This window comes from Leiobunum rupestre, chromosome 1, assembly GCF_980474605.1.
Source record: "Leiobunum rupestre chromosome 1, qqLeiRupe1.1.hap1, whole genome shotgun sequence".
NCBI classification, from domain to species: domain Eukaryota; kingdom Metazoa; phylum Arthropoda; class Arachnida; order Opiliones; family Sclerosomatidae; genus Leiobunum; species Leiobunum rupestre.
This window is the reverse complement of record NC_143384.1, coordinates 43,451,890-43,477,851: the sequence shown is the minus strand read 5'-3', so window position 1 is coordinate 43,477,851 and position 25,962 is coordinate 43,451,890. Positions and strand designations below refer to the sequence as shown.

Below are 25,962 nucleotides of genomic sequence, written 5' to 3'. Positions count from 1 at the left end.
TCTGGTAACCCATAAGGGCGGTGGCGCACTGGGAGATGTTAGCTCTGATCAAATGGTCCTATCTCCACCTCCGACTTCGGTCAGGTTTGGGCTGGATACTGAACTTAGGTTCAGGCTAACGGAGAGGGTCCAGGCAAACTGGTCGCCTCGGCGGATTGGGTAGCCTGCTGTGGGGCGGCGAGCCTCCGTATGAGGGCACGGCGGACCCATCTCCCGGCCTTTTGGACTCCCACCGGGATCTCCGGTGCCAGCTGTGCCGGGTTATGCGCGCTGCTGTGTGCTCGTCGTTCCCCTTTAGGAGCTGTCTCCAATGGGTTTGGCTCCTTACCTTTATAGGTAGGGTGTCGGCTGGAGTTGCTATAGCATCCATTCTAAATCCCACTGCTGTGTGCGAAGTGGGGATTGGTCCACCCATTGCTGCGCCTTCTGCTGGGTTGAGTGGCTTGCGTCAAAGGTGAGACCATCAGTAGTAGGGTTCTGCTACCCGTGCTGAATTTGTCACCTGTCCGGGCTAGGGGGACGCTGGCGTAGGGCACTATGATGATAGGCCTCCGGTGGTATGGTCTCTGTTACTAGGTACACCGGGCTATAAATTCTGACACACTATTCATTATCGGTATCTGTATCTTCGTCATCTTCGCAGTGTTCATTAAAATTTTCTGATACTCTTTCGCGGTCGCGTATAAAATTCCATGTCTAGTTTTTAAATGATTAAGAAGCGTGGAAGTAGTATAGTTCTTGGGGTTTGAACCACGACCCCGGCTATATATTGACCCACATTTCAAACACTTAGCTTTTACCGAATCTTACGAACAAACCTCAAAAAAAAAACCAACACAAGAGACATTCTAAAAACAAAACTAAAAATAACGAATTTTAGCGTTCCTCTCAAGTCTCAATGCACCTCTTCAATGATTCCCACGGTACCCTCCCCTCCCCTTAAAAATAAAGTAAAACGTCCCGTTATTTTATTGGTTCGGTAAAACCAAAAGTCTGATAAGACTTCATACAAAAAGTCCTTAAGTCGAGCTGGGGAGCGTAACGTGTTATTTTCAGTGCTTTCTACTTTCTGAGAGTAGGCAAATATCACTGTAAAATGGAGCCTAAAACCACGTGACTTTGATGCCACATTACCGAATGTATAAAGAAATAGTGGTTAAGCGCTATAAAAAATAGTTCTTTACAAATTTTGATATAATAAAAAATAATGCCAATTTTTTTACAATTAAGATTAAAAAATAAATAACGATATAAAGTTAGAGAGATATTTATTGAAACAAAAATTAGAAAATTGCTTTAAGTTAAAGAAGTATAATAACTAAAGTTATTGGCTCGATTTTAACACGTGGCTTGCGGGTGATTGGTTCAATGCTTCAATAATTTCGTCTGCTTATTTGTTTTCACCACATGTAAAGATTTGATATTTAGTTTTGTTTATTGATATAGATTAGTCATGAGTAATAAAAAACAAATGCTACTAGAAGGTTTTGAAAGAAACGTAATCCTGAATTTTGAAGATGATATTTTTAAAGTTAGTGAATCTAAAAGGAAAATCATGGAAGAGTTACAAGATAGTGGAAATTTACACAATCATAAAAACGTTCATTGATAAATTCTTCGAGCCTAAGGAAAAGTTCAAATTAGATCGCACACCCAATTCTAGTTTTCTTTATGCATGGAATTCATGAGTGTCCTTATATTCAATGGCAAAACCTGATGAATTTTATTTGAAACTGAATTGTGATGGAAATGAATTCTGCCTAATAACTTATTGGATTGGAGAAAAAGTGCTAGAAAATTATGCAAAGCTAAATAGATCTAACTGGATCAGCTCAAATACAAAACAAAGTGAACCACGTTCTAGTCAAGCTAATACTACTCTCATCAAGAAGAAGAAAGTAGAGCGCAATAAGAAATCCGATAGAGTTTATTCGCTACACAGACTAGGTGGAGGCTGTCTTGGTGAGATGTGGAAAGTAAATAAAAGGAATATGCAGGTTTATGCCAAAGTTAGACAAGGGAAGAAACCCTTCTCCCAAAAGCAACGAGATGTGGCTCACACATACTACAAAATTAGCCTATCACTTCGTAATATGGATCAGTTCCCTGAAGACATTCCCCCAGCTTTAATCCATATAAATCGGGGTGGATTATTAATTCCACGTGTGGAACGCAATCCATACATTGCAAAGGTGCATGACTTAGTTGTAGATGAGTGGGTTAAGTGGAACAAAGTAAAACCGGGAGAAGTACTAACGAGGAGTGTACCCGAGGTGTAAATCACCAATTTTGATGAAACACGGGGGGGGGGGTATGTAGACTTTGGGGTAACATGAATTTTCACCAAGGGAAAAGTTACGCTGGGCTTCCGTTTTGCTATGGCAACCGAAAAGGTTTATGACAACTTAAAATTGAAAAATCTACATTTAAAAAAGCATGGGTTTTTCTCGGTTTAAGTTTACCCAAACTTGATGAATTTCACCCAAAATTGTTCAAATTTAGCATTTTAGTTGAAATTTTAATTTTTTATTTATTTTTGAGTTTTCAAAATTTTTCACAAACCGAGAAAATCCCATGCTTTTTTTAATGTAGATTTTTCATTTTAAGTTGTCAAAAACACTTTCGGTTGCCACAGAAAAACGGAAGCCTAGCGTAACTTTTCCCTTGGTGAAAATTAATGTTACCCCAAGGTCTACATACCCCCGAGTTTCATCAAAATCGGTGATTTACACCTCGGGTACACTCCTCGTAAGTAAGAAATTGAGACATATATTCCAGCTATATCTAAAATATAATATAACGTTTCTTTTTTTGATGAAACGATGGCCACTCTTATGAAAAACGAAAATTTTAAAGAAATGTTTCACAGAGCTTTGTATGGGATAGAAGAAATAATGAAAAGAAATTTTTTATATGAAGAATTAGAGCAATTCAGGGTCATATACCAGATAAAGCTTGGTCATGCTAAGCTAGGAGACTTAGTGCGGGCAAAGGTGCAATCAAGAAATGATCAAAAGGGAAAAACAGGCATTGGTGGCCAGAACCTAAGATGCTATTTGTATAGGGATTCTGTTAAGAAAAGCCGCCCTGTAAAGACAGCAGTACAAGAGAAAACTCGCAACTCAGTTCCTAAGATTCCTGTGATTGGTAATAAAAAGAAAAAAAGAAAATCAGTTCGTAAGTTTCCTGCAGTTGATATTGAAGAAATAGGGTGCCCTAGTAGCCTCACAAGCCCAACTTGCCCAATAAGAGGTAGGCAACTTAGAAAAGGGTCATTCCACGCAGAATCGGTCAACGAGTTTACCATGGGTCAACGGATTTCGATACAAATTGGCAGAAATTATACTATGCCCATACAAACAATGCATATTAAGTGATTTCTCAAAATATTTCACGGTTCATTTTTTATTTCGAATTTTCTTACACCACAGAAAAATCGCACTCTTGAAAGCTCATTTTGGTACCCCCCGGAAAAATGTCTAGTAAATGACTTCATGTCTTTACAAATTCAACCAAATTTGCCTCTTATACTAAATATGGGGTGACAAAAACGTTAAGCTACTCAAAATTGGTGTTAAGATTTTACGTCTTGAGTTATAGAGCCATACTTTGGGAAAACCGTCTGTCGGGTGGTACAACTCTCAAGCTTATAGCAAAATTCGCCTAACTTGAAAAAATTTATAATTTACATTGAAAAGTAGCCCCTAATCAGACCTTTCGAACGATGTATTTAACTATTTCCGTATTTGATTCTTTAGTGTCGAAAATTAATTTAAAAAAAAACACTAAAATCTTTTAAAATGTTTATTATTTTCAATTTTAATTGAAAGATGGCGGCAGTGAGACTACAGTAAGAAAGGTTAATGCCGTTTATTTTTAAGATGATTATTTTCACAACTTATATCCTTCGTAGTACATTTATTCAAGTCAACAGGTGTTAGACATGTTTATCAAGTTTAAAACACCTTTTTGAAGTGCTAGAAGCTTTTGGCTCAGGTACTACGCACACAATGTCTTTAAGGGCAACATAGCATTCGGTGTTGGTCCATTTGATCGAAAAATATGTGATCGACAGTCGATCATTATACGTTGCAATTGATCGAAATTCCATTTGATCGAATCCCATTTGTCATTTGTTTCATATGATCGAACCTTCAAATGATCGAATACTATTTGATCGAATTCAAAAGTATTTATAGTACCAGTTGGTATGTTTTCATTTTACCGAATGTCAATATGAAGTGCAGAAGGAATAATGATGGAATAATTCATTGCTTAAGTGCAGAAGGAATAATGATGGAATAATTAATTGCTTTAACTGTATTAAGCCACAAAGATGAAGAGATTTTTACTTTATACACTATATGATGGAATTTTTTATGACATCGACGATAACGGCCCGTTGTTTTTGATATATATAAATAGGGTCAGGTTAGGTTAGGTTAGATTAGGTTAGGTTGATGTACGCGCGCCGTAGGCGCGTATGCACCGTTGTATACGAGGGGTCTGACCACGTTCACGGCCCTTCTATTGCTAAAAATTAGGTACTCCCAAAAACTAGTAGTTTTACCCTACAATAGCTTTCGATCAAATTTCGTTCGATCAAATGACATTCGATCAAATGCCATTCGATCAAATGGAAATTCGATCAAATGGGACCCGTTCGATCATTTGGGAATGGATCAAATAGACTCAAACCTAGCATTCATCAATTTTTTAGGCCATGTAAGCATAAATTTTAATAGCAAATCGTTTTCCTCTTTAAAAGTTTCTTGCACAAAGGCTACGTACCATTCCTGGCCGTACACAGCAACAACGTACTGACCCACAGATATCAGTATATGAAATTTCGGAATCTGTATTTGCAGGGTAAAGTACTATAATTATGAAACAAATGCTATAGCCGAATTTGTTTCTGCCAAAAAAATGCCACCTTATCCAAAATATTGCTATTTAAATGTAGTTTTGCCACAAAAAATTCAACCTTTTCCAAATATAACAATTTTCAGTTTCCGACGGAAAAACGAGATAAAACGATATTTCGCGTGATAGTAATACTCGCGACAATAAAAGAAAAACAAAATTACACTAAATTTTAGCCAAATATTAAAATACATTTTTTATTAAACCTCCGACGAACCTAGATTTTTTTAAATATTTTATTTGAATTATTCAGACCAAAAACCATAGGAAAAACGTTATAATTGAAGCAGTACCTAAAAATGGAAAGACTGAAGTCAGATTAGCACCCCCACCAAAATAAATGCATGACGTAGAAACCCAGTTAAAAACAGAATTAAAAATAAATTAATATTCCTAGTCCGCTGGGGTAAAATGACCATTTATCTAACTCAAATTAGATTATAATTCATATAACATATTTTAGGGGCTACTTTTCAATGTAAATTATAATTTTTTTCAAGTTAGGCGATTTTAGCTAAAAGCTTGAGAGTTGTACCCCCCGACAAACGGTTTTCCCAAAGTATGGGTCTATAACTCAAGACGTAAAATCTTAACACCAATTTTGAGTAGCTTAACGTTTTTGCCACCCCATATTTAGTATAAGAGGCAAATGTGGTTGAATTTGTAAAGACATGAAGCCATTTACTAGACATTTTTCCGGGGGGTACCAAAATGAGCTTTCAAGAGTGCGATTTTTCTGGGGTGTAAGAAAATTCGAAATAAAAAATGAACCGTGAAATATTTTGAGAAATCACTTAATATGCATTGTTTGTATGGGCATAGTATAATTTCTGCCAATTTTTATCGAAATCCGTTGACCCATGGTAAACTCGTTGACCGATTCTGCGTGGAATGACCCAAAAACTTTAATTAATGACTTGGTTTACGAATGAAATCTTGAGAAACTGTGATATTATCATATTTTGTATTAGGAATTTGAAAAACGTTTTGTGATACTTATTTAAATCCTTTTACTAAGTAAAAAAAATATACCTGAAATGCATTTTACATTTATACTTTAACTTGCCCCATATAAAAAGTTAAATTTAGTTGTTATCATTAAAGGGATCCGCAACCTGTATTGCAGAAATTTGTTAAAAGTTGGGTATAGTGGGAATACGAAGTAAGCCACCGAAGCTACGCAGAGATAATGATTAGCATATTTAAGGTACCTTAAATTCAAATATGCAACGTAGGTCGCGGATCCCTTTAAGTACAAAATAATGAAAACTATATTGCAAATAAGAAATTTAATGTAAAGATTACGAGACTACTACTAAGTTGTTAATTAAATTAAATATAACTCAAATATATATTTATCTTAAATATCAACTTTCACTTTACGATAACAAGCTTCGGCACTTTGAGATGTTTTGGTGCACCCTTTTATCAGTAAAGCTCTCCTAGAAGTACAATAGTTTAAGCTCGTAAGTTTTCCTTTGGTGACAAACGTTTGTTGGCTAAAAATTGTTTGCACTGCAGAGCCATTAATCGTACTGGATAAATATATTTTGAAGGATTACGCGTTCTAAAATCTTCCACAAACCCACAGAAACCAAATATTGAAAATCTGAGCAATTCCCAGGTTTGCCATGCCAAAAATGTCTGACCAGTTTGAGCTTTCAGGTTTTCTTCGCATAAAATTCTTTCACTAGCCCAACATTCAAAATATTCCAGTCCTTCCAACATTGATTTCACTGGTAAAGAATTTAACGAATCAACTTTGTCATGAGCTGACCTACCCCTCTTAAATATTTTATGGCACGCGTGTTAATAATCAAGACATGCCATAACTTTATCTCTATTTTTAGGGGGATTTTCAAACATGGGATTCGCATTATTGAATAATTCACCGAGTACTTTTTCAATTTGCCTAATTTTAGCGGGAGTCACGTTTAGTTTACACCATTGATCTCTTTCGATGAATGATAATATCAAACCTTTCACCTGAACTTACTCATTACTATTACGCCTGTCAACTTTTCTTTCGTACATATCAACGATTTGCGACCAAACAAAAGTAACATCTCCAAATATTGTAAATTCTTTAGAATCGTGAGCTTGGGAGTGGTTCAGGGCATTAAGCATATTTTTCAACTGATGTGTTTGGCAAACTATCCAATAAATCCATCTCTGCTTTAGAAATGGATGTTTGAAACGAGGTTCAATCTTAAAATTGAAGGTTCCATCTGTATTTTCTGTGTAAGTGAAGGCCTTCTCCTTTCCAATTGTGTATCGTATTGCAGAAACATTGCTAGTTCCACCATCAAATACGAAAGCTGTGGTTTCCAAACCAACACATTGAAATTCCCAGATTACGTCATACAGAGTGGTAATTCGGATAGAATGCGAAGCTGCTTTAGGTTGCATGAAATAAGGACCAATAATATCTAATTTGCCAGAAGTACACCTCCACAATACTCTGCCTCTAGAATTTCAGTGACGGTGTTTTCCTTATATAAATCATCCATTAATGGATATTCTGCAGGATCAAGACAACAGCCAATAAATTCGTTGGTGCTAGAATTCCACATAAGTTTACCAATAATTTTCACCTCGTCAAAAATAAGTACACCCTCATTTGGAGGTTTATTCTTGCCAGGATAATTTTCAGTGAATTCTGAAAATCGTTTTGCTTCCTCTTGGAGATGAAGGAGGTCAATACCTTGCTTTGATGGAATTTTTTTAATTTTATCCCTTAGAGAATAAACATTCGGTAGTTTTTAGTATTTACACTAGTGCCATCTCTAGATTCGTTGCTGAACTACTATTTAGCCATAGCCTTCTTCAATCAATGCCTGGACATAGAGGAAAAAAGGGGGTGAAAAAAAGCCATTTCAAAAATATCGCTAGATGTCGTTTAACTGGGGTTTCATAATTACTAAAGCTATATCTCCACGCGTGGGAGTTTTTAATTTTTTTTAACTAGTAATGCAACTTCAAATCTCCGGCGCGAGGAGATAGCTTTGACATATAGTAATGAAACCCCAGTTAAACGCCATCTAACGAGTAAAGCTCACAGATTCAAAATGTGAGGAATCTTATGTCAAGGCATTGATTAAAGAAAGCTTTGCTAATTAATAGTTCAGTAAGGAATCTAGGGATGTCACTACGTTCGCTGCTACTGCGAACTAGTCGCCATGACAGGGTGGAGTCGGTGAATTAACCATGAAGTTTACCGTTTAAGGTAGCGACATTTTCCACACTGGTGCTGATAATCTTGCGCCTCTAGCTCCTCTTTTGCCTAAGATATTTATAATGTTAGTAAGAATGCCTAAGATATTTATAATGTTAGTAAGAATGCCTAAGATATTTATAATGTTAGTAAGAATGCCTAAGATATTTATAATGTTAGTAAGAATGCCTAAGATATTTATAATGTTAGTAAGAATGCCTAAGATATTTATAATGTTAGTAAGAATGCCTAAGATATTTATAATGTTAGTAAGAATGCCTAAGATATTTATAATGTTAGTAAGAATGCCTAAGATATTTATAATGTTAGTAAGAATGCCTAAGATATTTATAATGTTAGTAAGAATGCCTAAGATATTTATAATGTTAGTAAGAATGCCTAAGATATTTATAATGTTAGTAAGAATGCCTAAGATATTTATAATGTTAGTAAGAATGCCTAAGATATTTATAATGTTAGTAAGAATGCCTAAGATATTTATAATGTTAGTAAGAATGCCTAAGATATTTATAATGTTAGTAAGAATGCCTAAGATATTTATAATGTTAGTAAGAATGCCTAAGATATTTATAATGTTAGTAAGAATGCCTAAGATATTTATAATGTTAGTAAGAATGCCTAAGATATTTATAATGTTAGTAAGAATGCCTAAGATATTTATAATGTTAGTAAGAATGCCTAAGATATTTATAATGTTAGTAAGAATGCCTAAGATATTTATAATGTTAGTAAGAATGCCTAAGATATTTATAATGTTAGTAAGAATGCCTAAGATATTTATAATGTTAGTAAGAATGCCTAAGATATTTATAATGTAAGTAAGAATGCCTAAGATATTTATAAAGTTAGTATGTCTAAGATATTTATAAAGTTAGTATGTCTAAGATATTTATAATGTTAGTAAGAATGAGCAATCTTTATGTTAATTGGAGAATAATACCAACAGAAAACTTTAAACATTCCGTTTAAAGTTTTCACTCGCGACACAGCTCCGTAGGTCATCCCGAGGGCGAATTCGTTGGGGCCAAGATCTACTATACTGCTGGCTCAAGAGTTAATCCTTGAAAACGATGAATGGTTATTGCATAAGCTAGCTGTAGTGGGAATTGTTTTCGGGTGCAATTCGTAGACCCCCTTTTAAAAGAAATTGTGGTCGAGGATATTAGAATGAAGTTGTTGTACGGTGTCGGTTCTGTGTAGGACGGAAAATGAACAAGCACATGTGGAGGTATAGCTATGGAAGTAGTAGAACGCTTAAATTATATTTTGGATAACGTGTGCAAATAAAAACATTTTGTTTGGGTATAAATATTGTAACGTTTTTAGGTACAAAATAAAACCTTTTTTAAACCTCTCCTCTCCCCATTCCCATACTCCACCTCCCCCCCCCTTCAGGGCAAATTTTTTCAATCCTATCTCTTGCCGTCCCCGTTCTTCTCCAAAATCGTCGGACGAATACAGCCATATTTTATCTTTCCGCTCTTGTGCGGGCCACGTTCTTCCCTTCCCAAAGGCGACGGACGAACACACAAAAATTTTCCCATCGAGATCACGACAATGAGAATTTTGCTCGCTCCTTCCGCTCAATAAAAAAGATTATGAAAACTAAAAAGGCCATGCTCATAAAAACGTTACAAAAGTAGCTTAACTTGTACATTTTTAATTGTTTAAGTATCATTGTCCTTAATATTTTAATTAAATGAGGCTTAATATAGGAATGATATGAATGCCTTTATTTATCTCTGGTCTCAACGCGATCGAAACTGACGCCGGACCGCCGGTTACGTTATGTCTGCCCCCCCCCCCCCTTCCCGCGCGAGACGAGGGCAAAAGGCGTTCAGGGTTCCTGCGCGGAAAAAAATAGTTTTTCTGTTCAAGCTGAGACGTAATTCGAGTTTTTAATAATCGTGTAGGATCCTCGGTTCCTCGGCTACTATTAGAATACGCTCGGGCCGAGGCCGAGGCTCGGTTCGATCCTTGGGCACATTCCTTATTTTTCTTCAAAATGTCCTGCAAATCATTACTATCTTTCTCAGCCATATTCTGGCCATTTAACTTTAATTCACCAAGGAACTTTCGGCGCAATAGTATCATTTTCTTTACCAAGTTCTCATTTCTGCATTTCAATGTTTTTAGTTTCATTATAAGATCTCCACTTGACAAATAATTATTCCTTTTTTCATTTCCTTTCAAATTTGGTTTGCATGCTATCTGCTTTTGAAACCTGCCTTGGAAATTGCGAACATTTACTACAAATTGATTTGCGTCGTTTCAGTTTTTTTTAATTATTTCACATTGTGTTGCGTGAACATTATTAGTAAAAAAACAAAACATAGCCTTTTTCTTATTGAACTCTCTGGCTTCAAATTGGTTCTTATGTTGCAAATCTTCAATTCCTTTACATAAAGTCGAATGTTTAAAAATATTGAACGATGCTTGAATAGCTTGGATGCATTTAAACTTTGGTAACTGTGTAAGGAGTAGATGATGATCAGGAAGAGAATTACCATAGACCTTCAATACTGGTTTTAAAAATGCTTATCGCACTATATGGTTTTAAGCTGTCAACAGAAACAGTCAAAGAGATTAACATTGAAGATGTTTCAACGTTGCTTTTAAAACCTACAATCTTGTTTTTTGATGTTTGAAAGTTCGACTCGTTTGGCATAATGATTTGGGAAGACGTCAATGCGGTTTTTAATTTATCAAAATGAAATATTTCTGGCTTGTATAGATCTTGAATATTGGTTTGGGTAACTTTTGATTTCACGTTGTAGTTATAACCATCTTGAATTAGGGTTTGAGTAAATGTAGATTTATTTTAAATTTTTTTGGATGCCATAATTGTAGATGGTTCGTTAGGTGGAAAATTATACGTTTGTTACCCTAAAAGCATCGGTTGAGTTTCACATAATACGACGGATGATAGATCGCATATTTTTAAATCATCAGTTCAATCTCGATTCTTTCTGAAGAATTTGATTCCTCACAAACTGAATTTTCACCATTCCCGCTATTAGCGTTAAAACCGTGGCTGCGTTCAACAACTCTAAAAAGCCCAGCGCTGAGCTCAACGGTCAGCGGTTGTTTCTGAACGGGTTTTTTGACTTCCGGTTTTGACGTCACGTTGATCATCGGAGACTCAGCGGAAACATCGGCTGAGCGAGATGGTTTTTCCGTTGCTCATCGGTGTCGTGACGTCATTCGACAAAGTTAAAGCAGACGATATTTTGTTCGTTAAGTCAGCGAACTATAAATCGTCCAAGGAGGATAGGAGGGGAGGCGAAGTAGGAGGGATGAACGCGCCAGCATCCTTGTAAGAAGTTTAGCGCGCGCTAGGCGGGAAAATTTCGGAAAAATGGCGGAAACACGTAGCGTAGCGGCCGCAATCTTGCCGCCATTTTCCCGAAATTTTCCCGCCGAGGGCGAGCTAAACTTCTTACAAGGATGCTGGCGCGTTCATCCCTCCTACCTTCCTTGAATCGTGCAACACCTTTTAGATTTTTGTGACGTGTAAGCATGTTTAACAGAACTCAACGATAACTCAACGGTTTTCCTCCGTTGATACTTGTTGAACGCAGCCCCTATTGAATTTGTTTTAATTAAAATAATGAAATTTGTAAAAGGTAGGCTGCAATAAATATCACGTACCATCAAATTTAGTGTATCTTGTGTTTACTTAAATGGTACTGAGTCAAGATGGTCCTTTGTTGGCCCATTCTCGCCCACAAAATGTCGGGAGCAAATGTCTAAGGTACATTTTTGAAGTCTACCAAGAAAATCCTAATCAAATCTCCCACAAGCCGCTACCCATCGTATACAATTTGGCAAATCTATCTTGGGCCTTGGTAATGTAATGAAAAAAGTGCCTTCTTCATAATTTTCACCACTATTTTGGCATTATGAATATGCGCAACGTTTTCTTTTACCCATCGTTTAAAACCTAATTAAAAATGGTTTTACTTCTTAATATAATCTACTTTAATAAAGACTTAATTAGACTCCTTTCTAAAATAGTTTCATAAAGAAGCGCGCCATTTTCAGTACAACGATATTTGGCCTTGAGAGCTGATTAATTATTTAATTGTTATTAAGAATTTAAATTTATTTATTAACTAATTCAAAATCCAAAGCACTTCTTAATTACTTCTTTTACGTTACTTTAGATCACACACAAAAATTTATATATTATAACTTCGAATAATGGTAGCATCTAACAGCAATTACGCATTATAGAACTAATAGGGGAGCGTCCATTAATGACTTGAGGCGATTTTGGCGATTATTCGACCCCCCTCCCCCCTTGGTGAGATGTCGTGAGATTTGACTCGACCCCCTCCCTCCCCCTAATAACACCTGAGCTTTTTCATAATGCATATTTTTAGTGTAAATACATTAATATTTGTTTGATTGCGTTGGATTTATTTAAAACAATTTGCTTAGTTATTTATATTTAAGACTATAGTGAGTTGCAGGCTAAGAAAGACAAAATATATAGTACAGTCGGCGCAAGGATACCTCAGACCATTTCCGGTCAGTCGACCGCGCGTAATTTAAATTTGACCACTTTACAGTCAATTTCAAATTTCGTGAGTTTCATCGTTTTTTTGCGCCATCTAGGAACCGAAATTGGAATCTATTTTTTAATTTCATGTTGTCATGAGTTTAATTACTGAATGCAGCTAAAGAAGGTTCGATAATTGAAGCTCTAAATATTTTAAATAGCCCAAGATGTTACTATAAAAAGCACTATAAAGGTTTATTGTTAACAAGTAAAGAGAAAAATATAATTTTAAACGTCTATAGCTCATTAAGACAACGTTACCCCCAAGAAAGCGTGGTAACTATTTTAAAAGAAACTGCCGATTTAACTGGTAAGACGTAGAAATAAATTTACAAAAATAAATAATTATACATACTATTTTATATTTAAGAATGATAGGAATGCCTTATCTTTTAAATTTGCTCGCCACCACAATTATGAAATTAAAAAATAAAGATTCCAATTTCGGTCGCTAGATGGCGCTAAAAGACGACAAAAAGAGCAAAATTCGAATTCGACCGTAAAATGGCCAAATTCAAATTTCGCGCGGTGGAATGACCGGAAACGATCTGAGGCATCCTTGCGCCGATTGTACTATATATTTTGTCTTTCTTAGCCTGCAACTCACTATAGTTAAGACTAGTATTTTAGACAGAACGTAGTCTAGAATCACAGTGAGAAAATCGAACAATAAAATATTTAAATTTGAAGTATTAAAGAACTACTAAAATTCGTAAAAGAATATTCATTCTAATTCAGTCCACGGGGACTCATGTGTGGTCCCAAGAGTGACTACTGGAACCAACAAGTCCATGTGATTTTCAGTAAAATCATCTGCTCCTTCAACCTCGCTCTGACTTAGCCACTCTAATCCGTTGTCACTTGCAAACAGAGGCTCAAATAACTCGACGTGTGACAATCCGTGAGGGTCGCACTTTGTACGCTGGTGCAAGGTTAAACGCGGAACCGGCGCGAACGAACGCTGACGCGCATCTAATTGGCGCATATCGTAGTAGCCCCCCGTCGCAGAAAACGATGCGCAAAGAAGTTATTGTGCAGGATTTAGCTATATTCTAGTGCAAAAACATGTTTTACTTAATTTAACCCAGTTTTATCGCAATTTTACACTGTCTCTTGCGGAAAAAAAAGTGATATTTGCCGAAACCCCCCTCTACTCCACGTGAGATTGGCTGAGATTCAACTCGACCCCCTCCCACCCGAACGCCTCACGAAATTTATGGATGCCCCCTAGTTTCTTTCGTTCCTTTATAGAGCAATCCCTCTACGGATTTCTTTGTCCATAGAAAATTACAATGACCTCGTAAGAAATCAACACTTACATTAACAATTTATCGTCAGACAATGCGTACGTATTTGTCATCGTGAACGCGCCTCGCTTAGTTGTAAATTGCAAACGTTACTAGAGGTCCGTTGAGGCTCCAGTGCGAGAGAGAACCATGGATATAACGGACGTCACGGGCAGATTCGGAAAGTTCCAGAAGCGAATCTTCGTTGCTTTGCTCATCAGACCAATATGTTGGAGTTTCCTCATGACCAATTACCAGTACGTCAACATGAAAGTTAAATTCGGCTGCGATACCGGAGGAATGTACTTCGACTCCAGTGCGAATGGGACTGATTCGTTGGATGCAAAGTGCGACAGGCCAGCTTACCCCGGGGAACGGACGGCGACTGGACAACTCTTGGGCTTGAATGATACTGTCACCTGCGACAGCTTCGTGTACGAGAACACTACCAGGACCACCATTACGCAAGAGGTACGTATTCGGATAATTTTACACTAGGAGATTAATTTCACAGTGATTATTACATAGTGTGATAATGAATTATTGTCGGTTTCAAGCGAAAGTTCGCCATATTTTGCTCTCACACTGCGCAAAACGTGGGTGCAGCCGCTTTCGCATAACCTATCACTATATCCTCCATTCTGCATCAGCTAGAAGTGATTGTGGAATATGATTTTGGAATGTCCCTACAAAGCCTTCTGCTAATTTGTAATACTGTCTCCACTTGGGTCAAAATAGTTATTTAAACAAAAGTGATTTAAAAATACTAATTTGATGTTTCTATAAATGAAAATTAATTACATTTAAAAATATAAACTGTTTGCTTTTGCGTCACAATACAGAGCCTGTGAAATCGTTAATTCGTTTGAACACTTTTGCATGTCTCGTGAACATGTACAGTGGCGTAGAAACGGGGTGGAACAGGTGTCAAATATACTCAATTAAAATTGGAAAGGGTACCAAATTGGTCCCTAAAGGGCGCTAAAAGGCTGTTGAAGAGGATGGTTCACAATTCAATATCCAAGCTGCGCGCGCGTAGACTTGTGAAACTAAATGAAATAAGAAAGCCAAGTTACTTTATAAAAATAAAAACTAAAGAAGGAAATTATTTTTATTTTGCTGTCACTAGAGCCATATACAGCGTATTGAAAAACAGCTTTGCTGCCATTCACACTTTGTCTTATACGCGAAAGAAAATCTATTGGCTTCAACAGGAATTGTATAAAGCGTAAAAACGTCATGTATAGCCTACACTTGCCGTCAAAACGGGGGTAGTATAACTTCCTACAGTTTTGTTATTTTGGGGTTCATTACTATAAAGTTGAGCGTTTATTTGCATTGCTGTCTGAAATTTGCACTTTGTCTCTTATTCGCCTGGGTGATAGTGGGATTTGGTGTGCTCCCGAGAATGGTTGATATCCTTCGGCTACATGATCTCCTCTTTGGGAAGCTTTGCCTCGTATATTCCGGCGGGACAATTAGCCGACAAGTAAACCTCTCAATATTATTCAACCTTCCTATTAATATAGCTCAGCTCAATTATTTTTTCGTAATTAATAGATTTGGCCGTAAGCCGCTCATCATGGCGGGTCAAGCAGTGATGACCTTGGCGTCCTTCATCCTCGCCTTCTCCGCCAACATGCCCATGTTCCTCGTCCTCAGATTCCTCATCGGAATTGGGTTCGGACTTATTCAAAACGCATTCATGGCTTCGTGTATGTCACATACATGTATCATCAAATTACAGTTTGTGCGATTAAACTTAGCAAAGTTTCCTGTAAAGTAATTTTCCAAACAACAGACAAACGATATGACCATATATGATTTTAGCCCAATTTACTCTAACCCAAACTCGACCTAACTTAACCAAACCTTATTCTTAGCGTTTCCTAACTTTAACTTAACCTAATCCAACCTTTAACTAACCTTAATCAAGTCTCACCTTAGCTTAACATTAAAATTAGTCTACCTCACCTTGACCTGACCGAATTTTGAAGAACCGAAACACTTTAAAACCAGGCTTAGCAATCACGAGAGATCCAATAAAGATGGGCACCGTTGCTACGTTTAATCGCGTCTTTTTCAACTGAGACAAACCACCTCTGATTTAAATTTCAAGTTAGTAAAGGAATCTTTCAGCTATGCATTAAAGCGAGTTTAGGTCCCGGACGCTTAAACTCCTATTAAAAACGCATAGAACTAGCTGAAAGGGTTTCATTGTAAGGGTTTCGTAGTTTACACTCATCATTACCTGAATAAATTTATTTCTGATAATTTTCACTTTAAATAAGTTGTCGATCGAGGTGGCGATATTTCAATTGGTATGGTCTTTGCCAGAAAGTGTTATTCGCTTTGATGAGAGCCTTATTTCTCGTAGTTGTGGAGTCAGTTGGTCCGGAGTACCGAGATTACATCGTGTACAGCTTCACCGCCGTGTGGGGCATTGGCATCATGGTTGGCGCCTTGATAGGCTGGCTGATTCACGAATGGAAAGCGATCATGCTGGTCTCATCCTTGCCTTTCCAACTACCCTTCCTGCTACTGCTGTACTGGTGAGACACTCTGCTTTAAATTGCGATTCACCGCTTTCCTGTTTAACGGAAATTATTTTGGGACACATTTGAATTAGGATATTTTCTCCGATTTTTCGTCCTAAAATTTTCATGAAAATTAGACCAAAATCGACATTTCAATTAAGTTTAAATCAAAATCGATATTCCAATTGAATTTCAACCAGAATAGATATTTCAATCGGAATAAAACCGAATCGATATTTCAATCAAAATCGATATTTCAATCAAAATTAAACCAGGATCGACATTTCCATCCAAATTAAATCAGAATCGGTATTTCAATCGAAATTAAACCGAAATGATATTAAGGTTCATTTAATATATATATTTCAAACATATACCGTAAATCATAGCCCAACATAGCCTTATTTTATCGATTACCTGTCCTAAACCAATATTGTAGCTTTATATTTGTTTGAAAAAATTGCGTATAATGCCAAGAAATAAATTATCGATATCCATTAGTAATGTAATTTTTAACATCCTACGTCCACTAAAATTCAAATAACAGTAAACCCATATCCCAGGCGTATCTTATTTTATAATAATAAAGATTTCTATATTGAAGGTCGAGATTACCATTGTTAAAATTTAGATTTTTGAGATATGTTTTAGGTATATTTTCGAGAAGAACATTTTGCAGGTCAAAATCACTATTTTAGGGTTGACGTCAATTTAATGCCGTTAATTTAGGAGCCTCCTGTGATATTTGATATCAGCTAACCTCGATGAAAATATTCACCGAAAAACTTTTCCAGGGCAATACCGGAATCGACAAGGTGGCTCCTTGCAACCAAACAGTACGACAGAGCCGAGAAACAACTCCTGGAACAAATCAAAATGAACGGGAAAGAAATTAAGAACATCGACGAAGTCATGAACAAACTCAAACAGAAAATTGAAATGGTACGAGGAACCTTGTCCATAATTAGGTTCGAGGTTTCAGATATTAAGCTTTCAATTACAGGACACGAGATCCGACCAGGCTTCATTCATCGACTTGTTAAGAAACAGGCACATGCGCAAAGTAGCGGCCATACTTTACATCACCTTGTACGATTTTAGAGTAATAAAAATAATTTTTTTTAACTCAGTCAATTCACTCTTACATTTACAGCATAGCGACCGTATTCATCAACCACGGCTTCAAATTGAGCATAGGCCTGATGGGTGGTTCATTGTACCTTAATCTTTTTCTGACTGGTATGGTGGACCTACCCGCCGTGGTCTTGTACATTTTGGTGGTCAAGTACTTCACGAGACGAAAAGGGCTATTGGTCAGTTTTGTCGTGACTGGCATCATTTTCTTAGCCGTCTTGCTAGTCGGGGGTGAGTTTAAACAATTTCTTTTTCAATTCACAGATTAAACTTCATAAGTGAGTCAACTCAGTTCAGCGTGAACGCGCTATACTCTTGAAATAAAATATAGCAGCTTTGATAGTTTTGTTTTTGGTATTTACGGAAAAATCATTTTTGATTTCTACTCTGAACTGCATTAGGAAGTTTATCCTCAGTCGCGGAAATCCTTTAATTAACGTTGGTTAGGCGGCGCCGTTTAAAAATTGCTTTTGTGAGCAACGTTTTGAAACTTTTAAAATAACATAAATAAGTGAGTCACAACAAAGGGAAGCCTAAGCTAACATCATAGGTTACCGTGATCATTCCGTAGTATGAAGTCAAAGTACCATCGTCGTCTGCTTTTTCGTTTAAATGCGGATATGTTTCATATTATGGAAAGTCGCTTATTGACAAGGCTTCGTGCAAAATTTATTTAGTAATATTATTTTGAAAGAAAAACGGGAAAGTTCGTAACAGCAAATTATGACTTTACAATGAATTTGTAGTAGTGCAGTTATTGTCTTTGCTAATTAAAATATACAAAGGCAGAAAACTTTTCTGGATCTAGTCAATAACAAGCGACTCTCTCCAGGAGCTCGTCAAAGTTCAAAGATAATTCTCACCTCTCAGATTTTTGATAGTCCTTACAGAACGTTATACGCGTTCCCTTCAAACGAGCTCTCTTGCGAACATTGAGAACAAATTCGAGCACTCGCACTTGGTTTGAACGCTCCCCTTTAATTGCCATTTTGAGAACGCTCCCCTTTAATTGCCATTTTGAGAACGCTCCCCTTTAATTGCCATTTTGAGAACGCTCCCCTTTAATTGCCATTTTGAGAACGCTCCCCTTTAATTGCCATTTGGAGAAGAACGAATTATCATTTGACACTTTTTAGCGAGTTTTCACGTAGAGAAAAATTCTCCTGAAGAACTACTTAAGAGCATTGACAATTCCCTGAAAGGCTTAAGTGATTAAGTTAAACACTGAAAGACACTTTCCATCCTAGCCCCAGAGGGTCCAAAGCGTAATGATTTATAATTTCGTATTCATATTAGAATTGGAAACAATTCCCGTTCACACTGAAAAAGAGAACTACACGGTTCGATTGTTGAAATATAAATATCTAACGAAGAGCTCATTTATAGATACTCCCTGGTTAAAATTAACTCTGATTATGATCGGGAGGATGACTAACTCGTTGGCCTATGTCTTACTGTACGTGTTCAGTAACGAATTGTTCCCAACGAACGTGAGGGCAGTTGGGGTCAGCGGGGCCATGACCGCTGGCCGAATTGGTTCAATTCTCAGTCCCTTCGCCGACGTCTTGGTAAATTATTCAAGCACCATAATTTTGAAATTGGCAAACTGCATATGTACAATTGGGCTCATTGCAGGGAAGGTTCTACGGTGCATCAATTCCGGTTATCTTGTACGGTGTTCTTTCTCTGCTGACGGGAGCGGTTTTTCTGCTGTTACCCGAAACTCAGAACAAGCATTTGCCCGATACGGTCGTTGACTTCGAAAAGTAAGCTTAATAAACATATTAATAAAACGGTTTCCACAATTTTCTATGAAGTATTAATACACAGAGCCAGGACGTGCAAATTACCCTATGTACGGGCCTTGCCGCTTAGGCCTAATGCGGTGAAATAAATAAAAACTAGTTTTCACTAGAGATAAAATGCCAAACGAAGAGCGTCGAAGCAAAAATATCCGTTAGGCTTAACAACATTTCTGTAAGGCTTACATTTAAGTCGCCCAAAAACCAAATTAGATTGCCCAAAAAAAAGCAGTGACATTAAAAAACAATGAAAGTAGCCAAACAAATATTTACGATGACCATAAAAAATAACAAGTTGGCAAGCCAAAATATACCTCTCCTCGGAAGAATTGTCCCTAGTGGTATTAATTTCTCGAGATAACCCTTAAAGATATATCTCCGCAATTTAGAGTTATTTGTTAAAAATATTAACCCATTTCTATCCCGCCCGGTATAAAATTTTAATTATAATTAAAATAATTGAGACGAAACGACCAATTTTAATTTATTCAGAATATCATAAGTTAAGTAGTTACAACAGTAAGTTAGACGTACTATAACAATGCACAATTGAATTAAACCCTTTTACAGAAGAAGTTTATCAGTTAAATATAATACGAAGCAAATTTTAATGAAATATCTACAGAGGCTTTTTGGAATTACTCGCTTACGAAATACTTGCCGCATCTTTAACGCTCATTTTATTTCAACACTCGCCCTTGATGAAGATACCGTAGATATCTGGTAGTGGACGACTCGTTCACTTCCTGTTGACGTTGTGACGCATACCACATGAAAAAGACCAATGCCGTCCAATTTCCAATATCATATAATGACTCGCACACCCAAGAAATCATTGACTGCGTTAGAAATCGTAGATATCCAAATATCCACACCAAATGTATTTACAAGAAGCAAAAACCTTACCATCAACAAAGCACAGAGAGCCACTTGACTAACCGCCAGCTTTTAAAGCAATTAACGTTAAATTATCTCCTTTGAATTAACAGAACTATATATAGGTCGTTAAGAAAGTGGACCACCCACAGGGTCTACCCTTTAACCCTCTAATCTCGGCTGACTGCGCTAAAACAAGATTTAACCTTTAAAAAATACCAGATTAGGCCTTCATAAATTCATTAATAAAAAAAGACTTTATTACCTATTATGCTTACGATGCCTGTCTTAATTTCAGTGAATCTAAGCAGCTATCGGTGGTTCTGTGGTAGAGCGCTCGACTGCCAAGCCGAATGGTCTGGGTTCGAAACCTGGGTGGCGCATTTGTTTTTAATCAATAGAGAAACGCTAAATTAGAATTTCTTCGATGCAATAATTTCAATTTCAATTCTATTTCAATTAAACCAAAATTTCGTACTCTATTAAATACGCTTCCGATAAAGCTGAAGGTCTAATTTTCAATAAGGCGTAACAAGTGTCGGTGGTTCTGTGGTAGAACGTCCGCCTTTCAAATCCCGCCCGATGCGATCGCAAATTGATACTAAGACGAATACCGTGTACAACTGGTGGAAACCCTGCCATTGGACGTTGAGAGGTAGCATTACACTCAGCACTCGGTCCGTCCCAAAGTCATTAAGAAGAAGTTGGAGAGAAAACGCCCATATAAACACAACAGACTCAACATGCACATCCATCAGAACACAAACACAACAAATTCAACACTCACAACCTACGCATAAACATTACAAAAACCGTAATACACCAAACCGTCACGACGGTGAGCGAAAAAACACCATCCAAACCAAACCGCAAATGCATCCGTTAACGCTCACCGTCACACGGTGGTTTTGCCAACCCTTTGAGAAACTGCGTACGCAGTGATTACACTTTGCACCGAAAATGCGAACGCGTTCGCAGTCCTGACAGACAGACACACCCACAGACAGACACGGTCGTTGTATAACCCCTCCTAGGGGACTTTGTCCCCTCGGAGAGGTAAAAAGAAGCTTCTTGTACTTGTGTCGTATATCTGAAAGAATTTATATGTAAACATATCGTAGCTGTAGCATACGTGAACAAATTCTTAGACGTTCCAATTGAGGCCAAAAATATACCTATTGGACAAAAGCGGAAGAGGGGTCGACCAGCTAATGCAATTAAAGCACTGTTATTACAATGAAATAAAATTTTTGCTTTTACTTTTTATTTGGTAAGTTTAATTTCTTTAGTGTGGTCAGACGTATCATTTATTTGGGTGTACTAATTGTTTTTCAAATTCATTGTTTTTTTTGGGCTGATTAATTTGTTTTTTGGGCTGATTAATATTAAGTCTTTCTGTAATACTAGTTATAAATTTTTTCCGTTTAATGTGTGATTGTTTTTAAATAGAAAAGGTTTCACTTTCGCTAACTTAACTTCGTTTAAGGGTCTGACTAGTCTGATAAGTCATACTATACTGGCTATAGTTAAATATTTAAGTAAAATTGTGAATTTTTAACGAAGGTTTTTATTTTTATTTAAGTCTTTTGAATTCCATTCTCGATTTAATTATTCAATGATTTTATTTTTTAATTATGGTTTATTCATTTTAGTCATGACTACATCAGTTTAGTCACAAATGAATAAGTTCTATAACAATTGTAAAATTTTAACGATTTAGATATTGAATTTTAAATTAAATAGTTTCTATCAAGATCTAATATTTAATCGTGATTAAATCGCGATGAGATCAAATTTATAATAGTTTAATGTGATTTAATCTTTGGGGTGTGTCTTAATAATATTGATAGTGACACTCGGTTGTATGTCGCCGTTTTTTTTGCACTAGGCGCGAGTCTCAGCTTGGAACATACCAAATGCCGTCTCTAAAGTCGACGTCTGTCCTTTTAGATTTAATTCGACTTGAGTCGTTGGCTTCTTAAGTAAACCAGGCCAAACTTGTAGCCCAGCAAACGAAAACATTTGATCGAGTGATACAAATTTCGCTTCGAAGTTGATTAAGCTAAAAAGATAATGTTTAATTGAAGTGTCCATTGCATAAAGATGTTTTTAAAATTAACCCCGAAATTTTTTTTTTACACTTTAAGACTGGCGACTAATGCAGATGACTCAGCGGAAGTTAAACTAACAGAAATTCCACCCAGAGATGCACTGATTAATTAACTTCCGGTTTATGTAATATCAAGACCATTCTTTATTCCTTAAAACTTAAGAATTTTAAAAACACATTTTTGTTTTATTTTTAAAGCTTAATTTTACAGTGTTGTGTAGAGCTTGACGAAACAGATAAATTAACCGCTAAAGTTTTGATTAACCACAAAAATTACGATTAACCGTCTATCCATGGATATTATCCACGGCTATATAGCAATTTAACATGTACAATAATCGTTTTTTACTAACAATATGTAAGACGGTTTTAAAAAACTACCGTCATAAGTACCAATTTCAATCGCTAGATAGCTGTTTAATCTTGAGAAGAAAAATGAAGAGCGCATTTTATTAAAGAATTATTCTTATAATTTTTCAATTTAGTACAGAAAAATAGTTATTAAAATATAAAAATAACAAAAATAGGAATGTGTCAAATCCCTCTCTAGATTAATTTATTATTTTAATTGTTGCTAAACGTTAGTCTATAGATTTTGGAGACATCGCTTTAATGATGCCCATTTCGACAGTCAGCCAAGCAGGGGTCCATGCATCACAAGTAGGAGGGGGATGTTGAGAGGTTGAGGAAGCCAAAGAAGCTTGAAGCCAAGGGCTCGGAATCGAATATCCATTATCCTAAAATATTTATAGTTTTTTGGAGAATTTCTTTAAGGATAGAGTTGTAGAAATGAATAAATTGCAATTATTCATAAGACGAACTAAACAAAATATCGACATTTCGTTAAATAGATAAAGCTAATTTTTATTTTAAAATATTATTCATTTGGATAAAACTTGAATTCGCTTATCTTATTAGTAAAATATAAGCAAGATTTTTTATTCTTATCACTTCTGTTCATGACCAAACATTTTTCGCTAAACATATCCTTTGAAATAGTGAAGTTGGAAACGAGTATTTTTATATAGTTATAAACAATGTCTATTTTTTATTCATATAAACAATGGATATTTTACGTTGAATGTGTTGTGTAACTAAGGTAATTTTACTGTCTTATTCTTTTGGATAAATATTGTTCAAATAAAAAAATTCGCCATTTGGAACGAGCCGCTAACCTTTTCTGTTCATCCATGTCGACAATGGCTTAAAGTAGTGCTCCGCGTGGTTCCGGCTCCGACTTAAACCCTATCGGCTCCAGTTCCGGTGAAGGCCGGAGCTTTTAAAAATTATCCGCTAACACCCCCGAAGCGGCGCTGCGGTTGTGAAATCGCTGTCATGTTTATTACTTAACTTAAATATCACTTAAATATAAAAGCTCTTGGTTTAAAAGTTATTAGCATATTTTTTAGGTTATTAGAATATTTTTTAAGTAACGTAATATCATTAAACATAGATGGCGATAGCGTCACTAACTTTTACTTTTCAAACTTTATCTCTTGAATCCGTTTCATGACACTTATCGGAGTAATACGCGATGCTTACAACGTATGGCCTGAAGTAACAAATAAGTGTGACACGAAGTAACAAATAAGTAAGTAAGTGTGACACTTATCGGAAGCCGATTTAATATGACCAAAAGTAACAAATAATAGTGACACTTATCGGAGTAATACGCGATTCTTACAACGTATGACCTGAAGTAACAAATAAGTGTGACACTTATCGGAGGCCGTTCTATTCGCGGCTTGGGCGTGGGGATTACACAGCGTGGGCTTCTGGCATTCAGAAGGTCGCGGGCTTTAATTTAAAAACACTCTACAGTAAAAATGTTTGTACTTTAGAGTCTTGTTAAATTAAATTTTAAAGAAACCAATTTAACACTGTTAAACTTGATATCATAGGTCGGGGGGGTCTGGGCTTCAAAGATCGCCAATGCCCTAGGTTAGGTTGGGGCTCTCTTTTGTATATTATAATGCCGATCTCTACTTGATTAGTGCTCGGATTTCGATTAATTTTTATCCATGAATAAAATAAGCTCGGCGATATTTAAATAATATTTATTTAAATAACCAATAGTTGAATACAAATTGTAAAATGTTTAAATAATCGAAAGTGAATAAGCCTATTATTTAAATAAAACAAACAATTATTTAAATAAATTCCACTTTTATTCAAATAAATGGTTGGTTGCGTAAAAAACATAATTAAATAAGTTAAAATGATATTCTTTTTACCAACGTTTTTTAAATAAATCGGAAAATTTGTGGATAATGAATTAACAATTTCGAGCACTATAGTTGATATATAACGGTTCCATTGATAGCCGAGCAATTAAATAATATTATCGCCTTCTTGGCGAACTTGTTTCTTATGAATTTAGGAGTCCTAGCAGTAGCAGTGGTACACTCCACTGGTAACTTTGTTATCTATCTTGTGTAAAAATAAAATAACATACTTTTATAAGTATTGATGAATGATGATATTGTGAAGTTTATTTAACGCCACCTGGCGCTACGTTAACCACCCTCATCAGGCTCCCACTGTTTTACTGAAAGTCGATTTCTTAAACGCTTTCAATATGATCCGACGAGACCGTCTCCTTGAATGCGACCGCAAGGATACCCCCGACCTCTATTGGTTTTTAAGCCAATGCTATAGGGCGCAATCACATCTCACCTACAGCGAATTAATCCTGTCATCCGAACGGGGTGTTCAGCAGGACGACCCATTGGGTCCAGCGCTCTTTTGCCTCCTTGTGCGTAGAGTGGCATCTGAGCTTAACATCTGGTACCTCGATAATGCAACGCTGGGCGGCAGTCCACGTTCCGTCCTCGACGACCTGCGACTTCTCCAAGAACTTTCCGCTGATATCGGCCTGGAGCTCAACCCTTCCAAATGCGAGTTAATACTCCCAAACTCCGGCGGCTTCGACTTTCAACACTACCAATCTATGTTCCATGCGGTGGCTTCTGGCGTTAAACTCTTACCGCGCTCCGAATACATCCTCTTAGGAGCTCCCCTCTCGGACGAGGCTATCTCGACTTGCTTGTCCTCTAAAACCAAGGCCTTGAATACCATGGTCGGCAATCTTTAGCAAATATCTGCCCATCAGGGTTTTTTTCTGTTGAAAAACTCAATTGCTATCCCGAAGCTATCGTATCTCCTCCGCAGTGCCCCCGTTTGGCGTGATGTTTCTGGCCTTACGTCGTTCGATGAAACCCTTCGTTCGGCGCTGCAAACAGTTACGAACACTCTCATGCACAGAAAAAAAGGTGTTTGGGTTTTTAACATCTAAACATGTTTGAAAGCTAAACATGGGTAAGAGTTGGTGTTGTTTCCTTAAACACATCTTTTTTAATTAAACGAGTTTCTCAAACAATCTTCCAAGATCTTTCCGGTAGTGTTTCAAACCGGAACAGCTGGTAAGAGGTCATGTTTAGAAATTAAACTTCGTGGTTTTTAAACATAATGCTAAACACTGATGTTTAATAAGTG

The 25,962-nt window shown here is 36.5% G+C and overlaps 1 protein-coding gene across 1 annotated transcript; it reads left to right on the top strand.

Annotated features, from left to right (window-relative positions):
• Window positions 1-14,143: 14,143 nt before the first annotated feature.
• LOC149963020 (organic cation transporter protein-like) lies at window positions 14,144-22,598 on the top strand. The gene is made up of 10 exons (XM_090170433.1): window positions 14,144-14,479; window positions 15,394-15,497; window positions 15,569-15,723; window positions 16,386-16,560; window positions 17,340-17,487; window positions 17,549-17,634; window positions 17,699-17,910; window positions 19,066-19,247; window positions 19,315-19,445; window positions 22,505-22,598. The coding sequence occupies exons 1-10, from the start codon at window positions 14,159-14,161 to the stop codon at window positions 22,578-22,580; spliced, it is 1,590 nt and encodes a 529-aa protein (XP_090026559.1). The 5' UTR covers window positions 14,144-14,158; the 3' UTR covers window positions 22,581-22,598.
• Window positions 22,599-25,962: the final 3,364 nt, after the last annotated feature.

Bases quoted from the DNA above. Each gene is read 5' to 3' on its own strand.
- LOC149963020 (XM_090170433.1), top strand. From the start codon at position 14,159: ATGGATATAACGGACGTCACGGGCAGATTCGGAAAGTTCCAGAAGCGA. The intron at 15,498-15,568 runs GTAAACCTCTCA...CGTAATTAATAG, and splicing joins GCGGGACAATTAGCCGACAA to ATTTGGCCGTAAGCCGCTCA. The intron at 16,561-17,339 runs GTGAGACACTCT...AAACTTTTCCAG, and splicing joins TTCCTGCTACTGCTGTACTG to GGCAATACCGGAATCGACAA.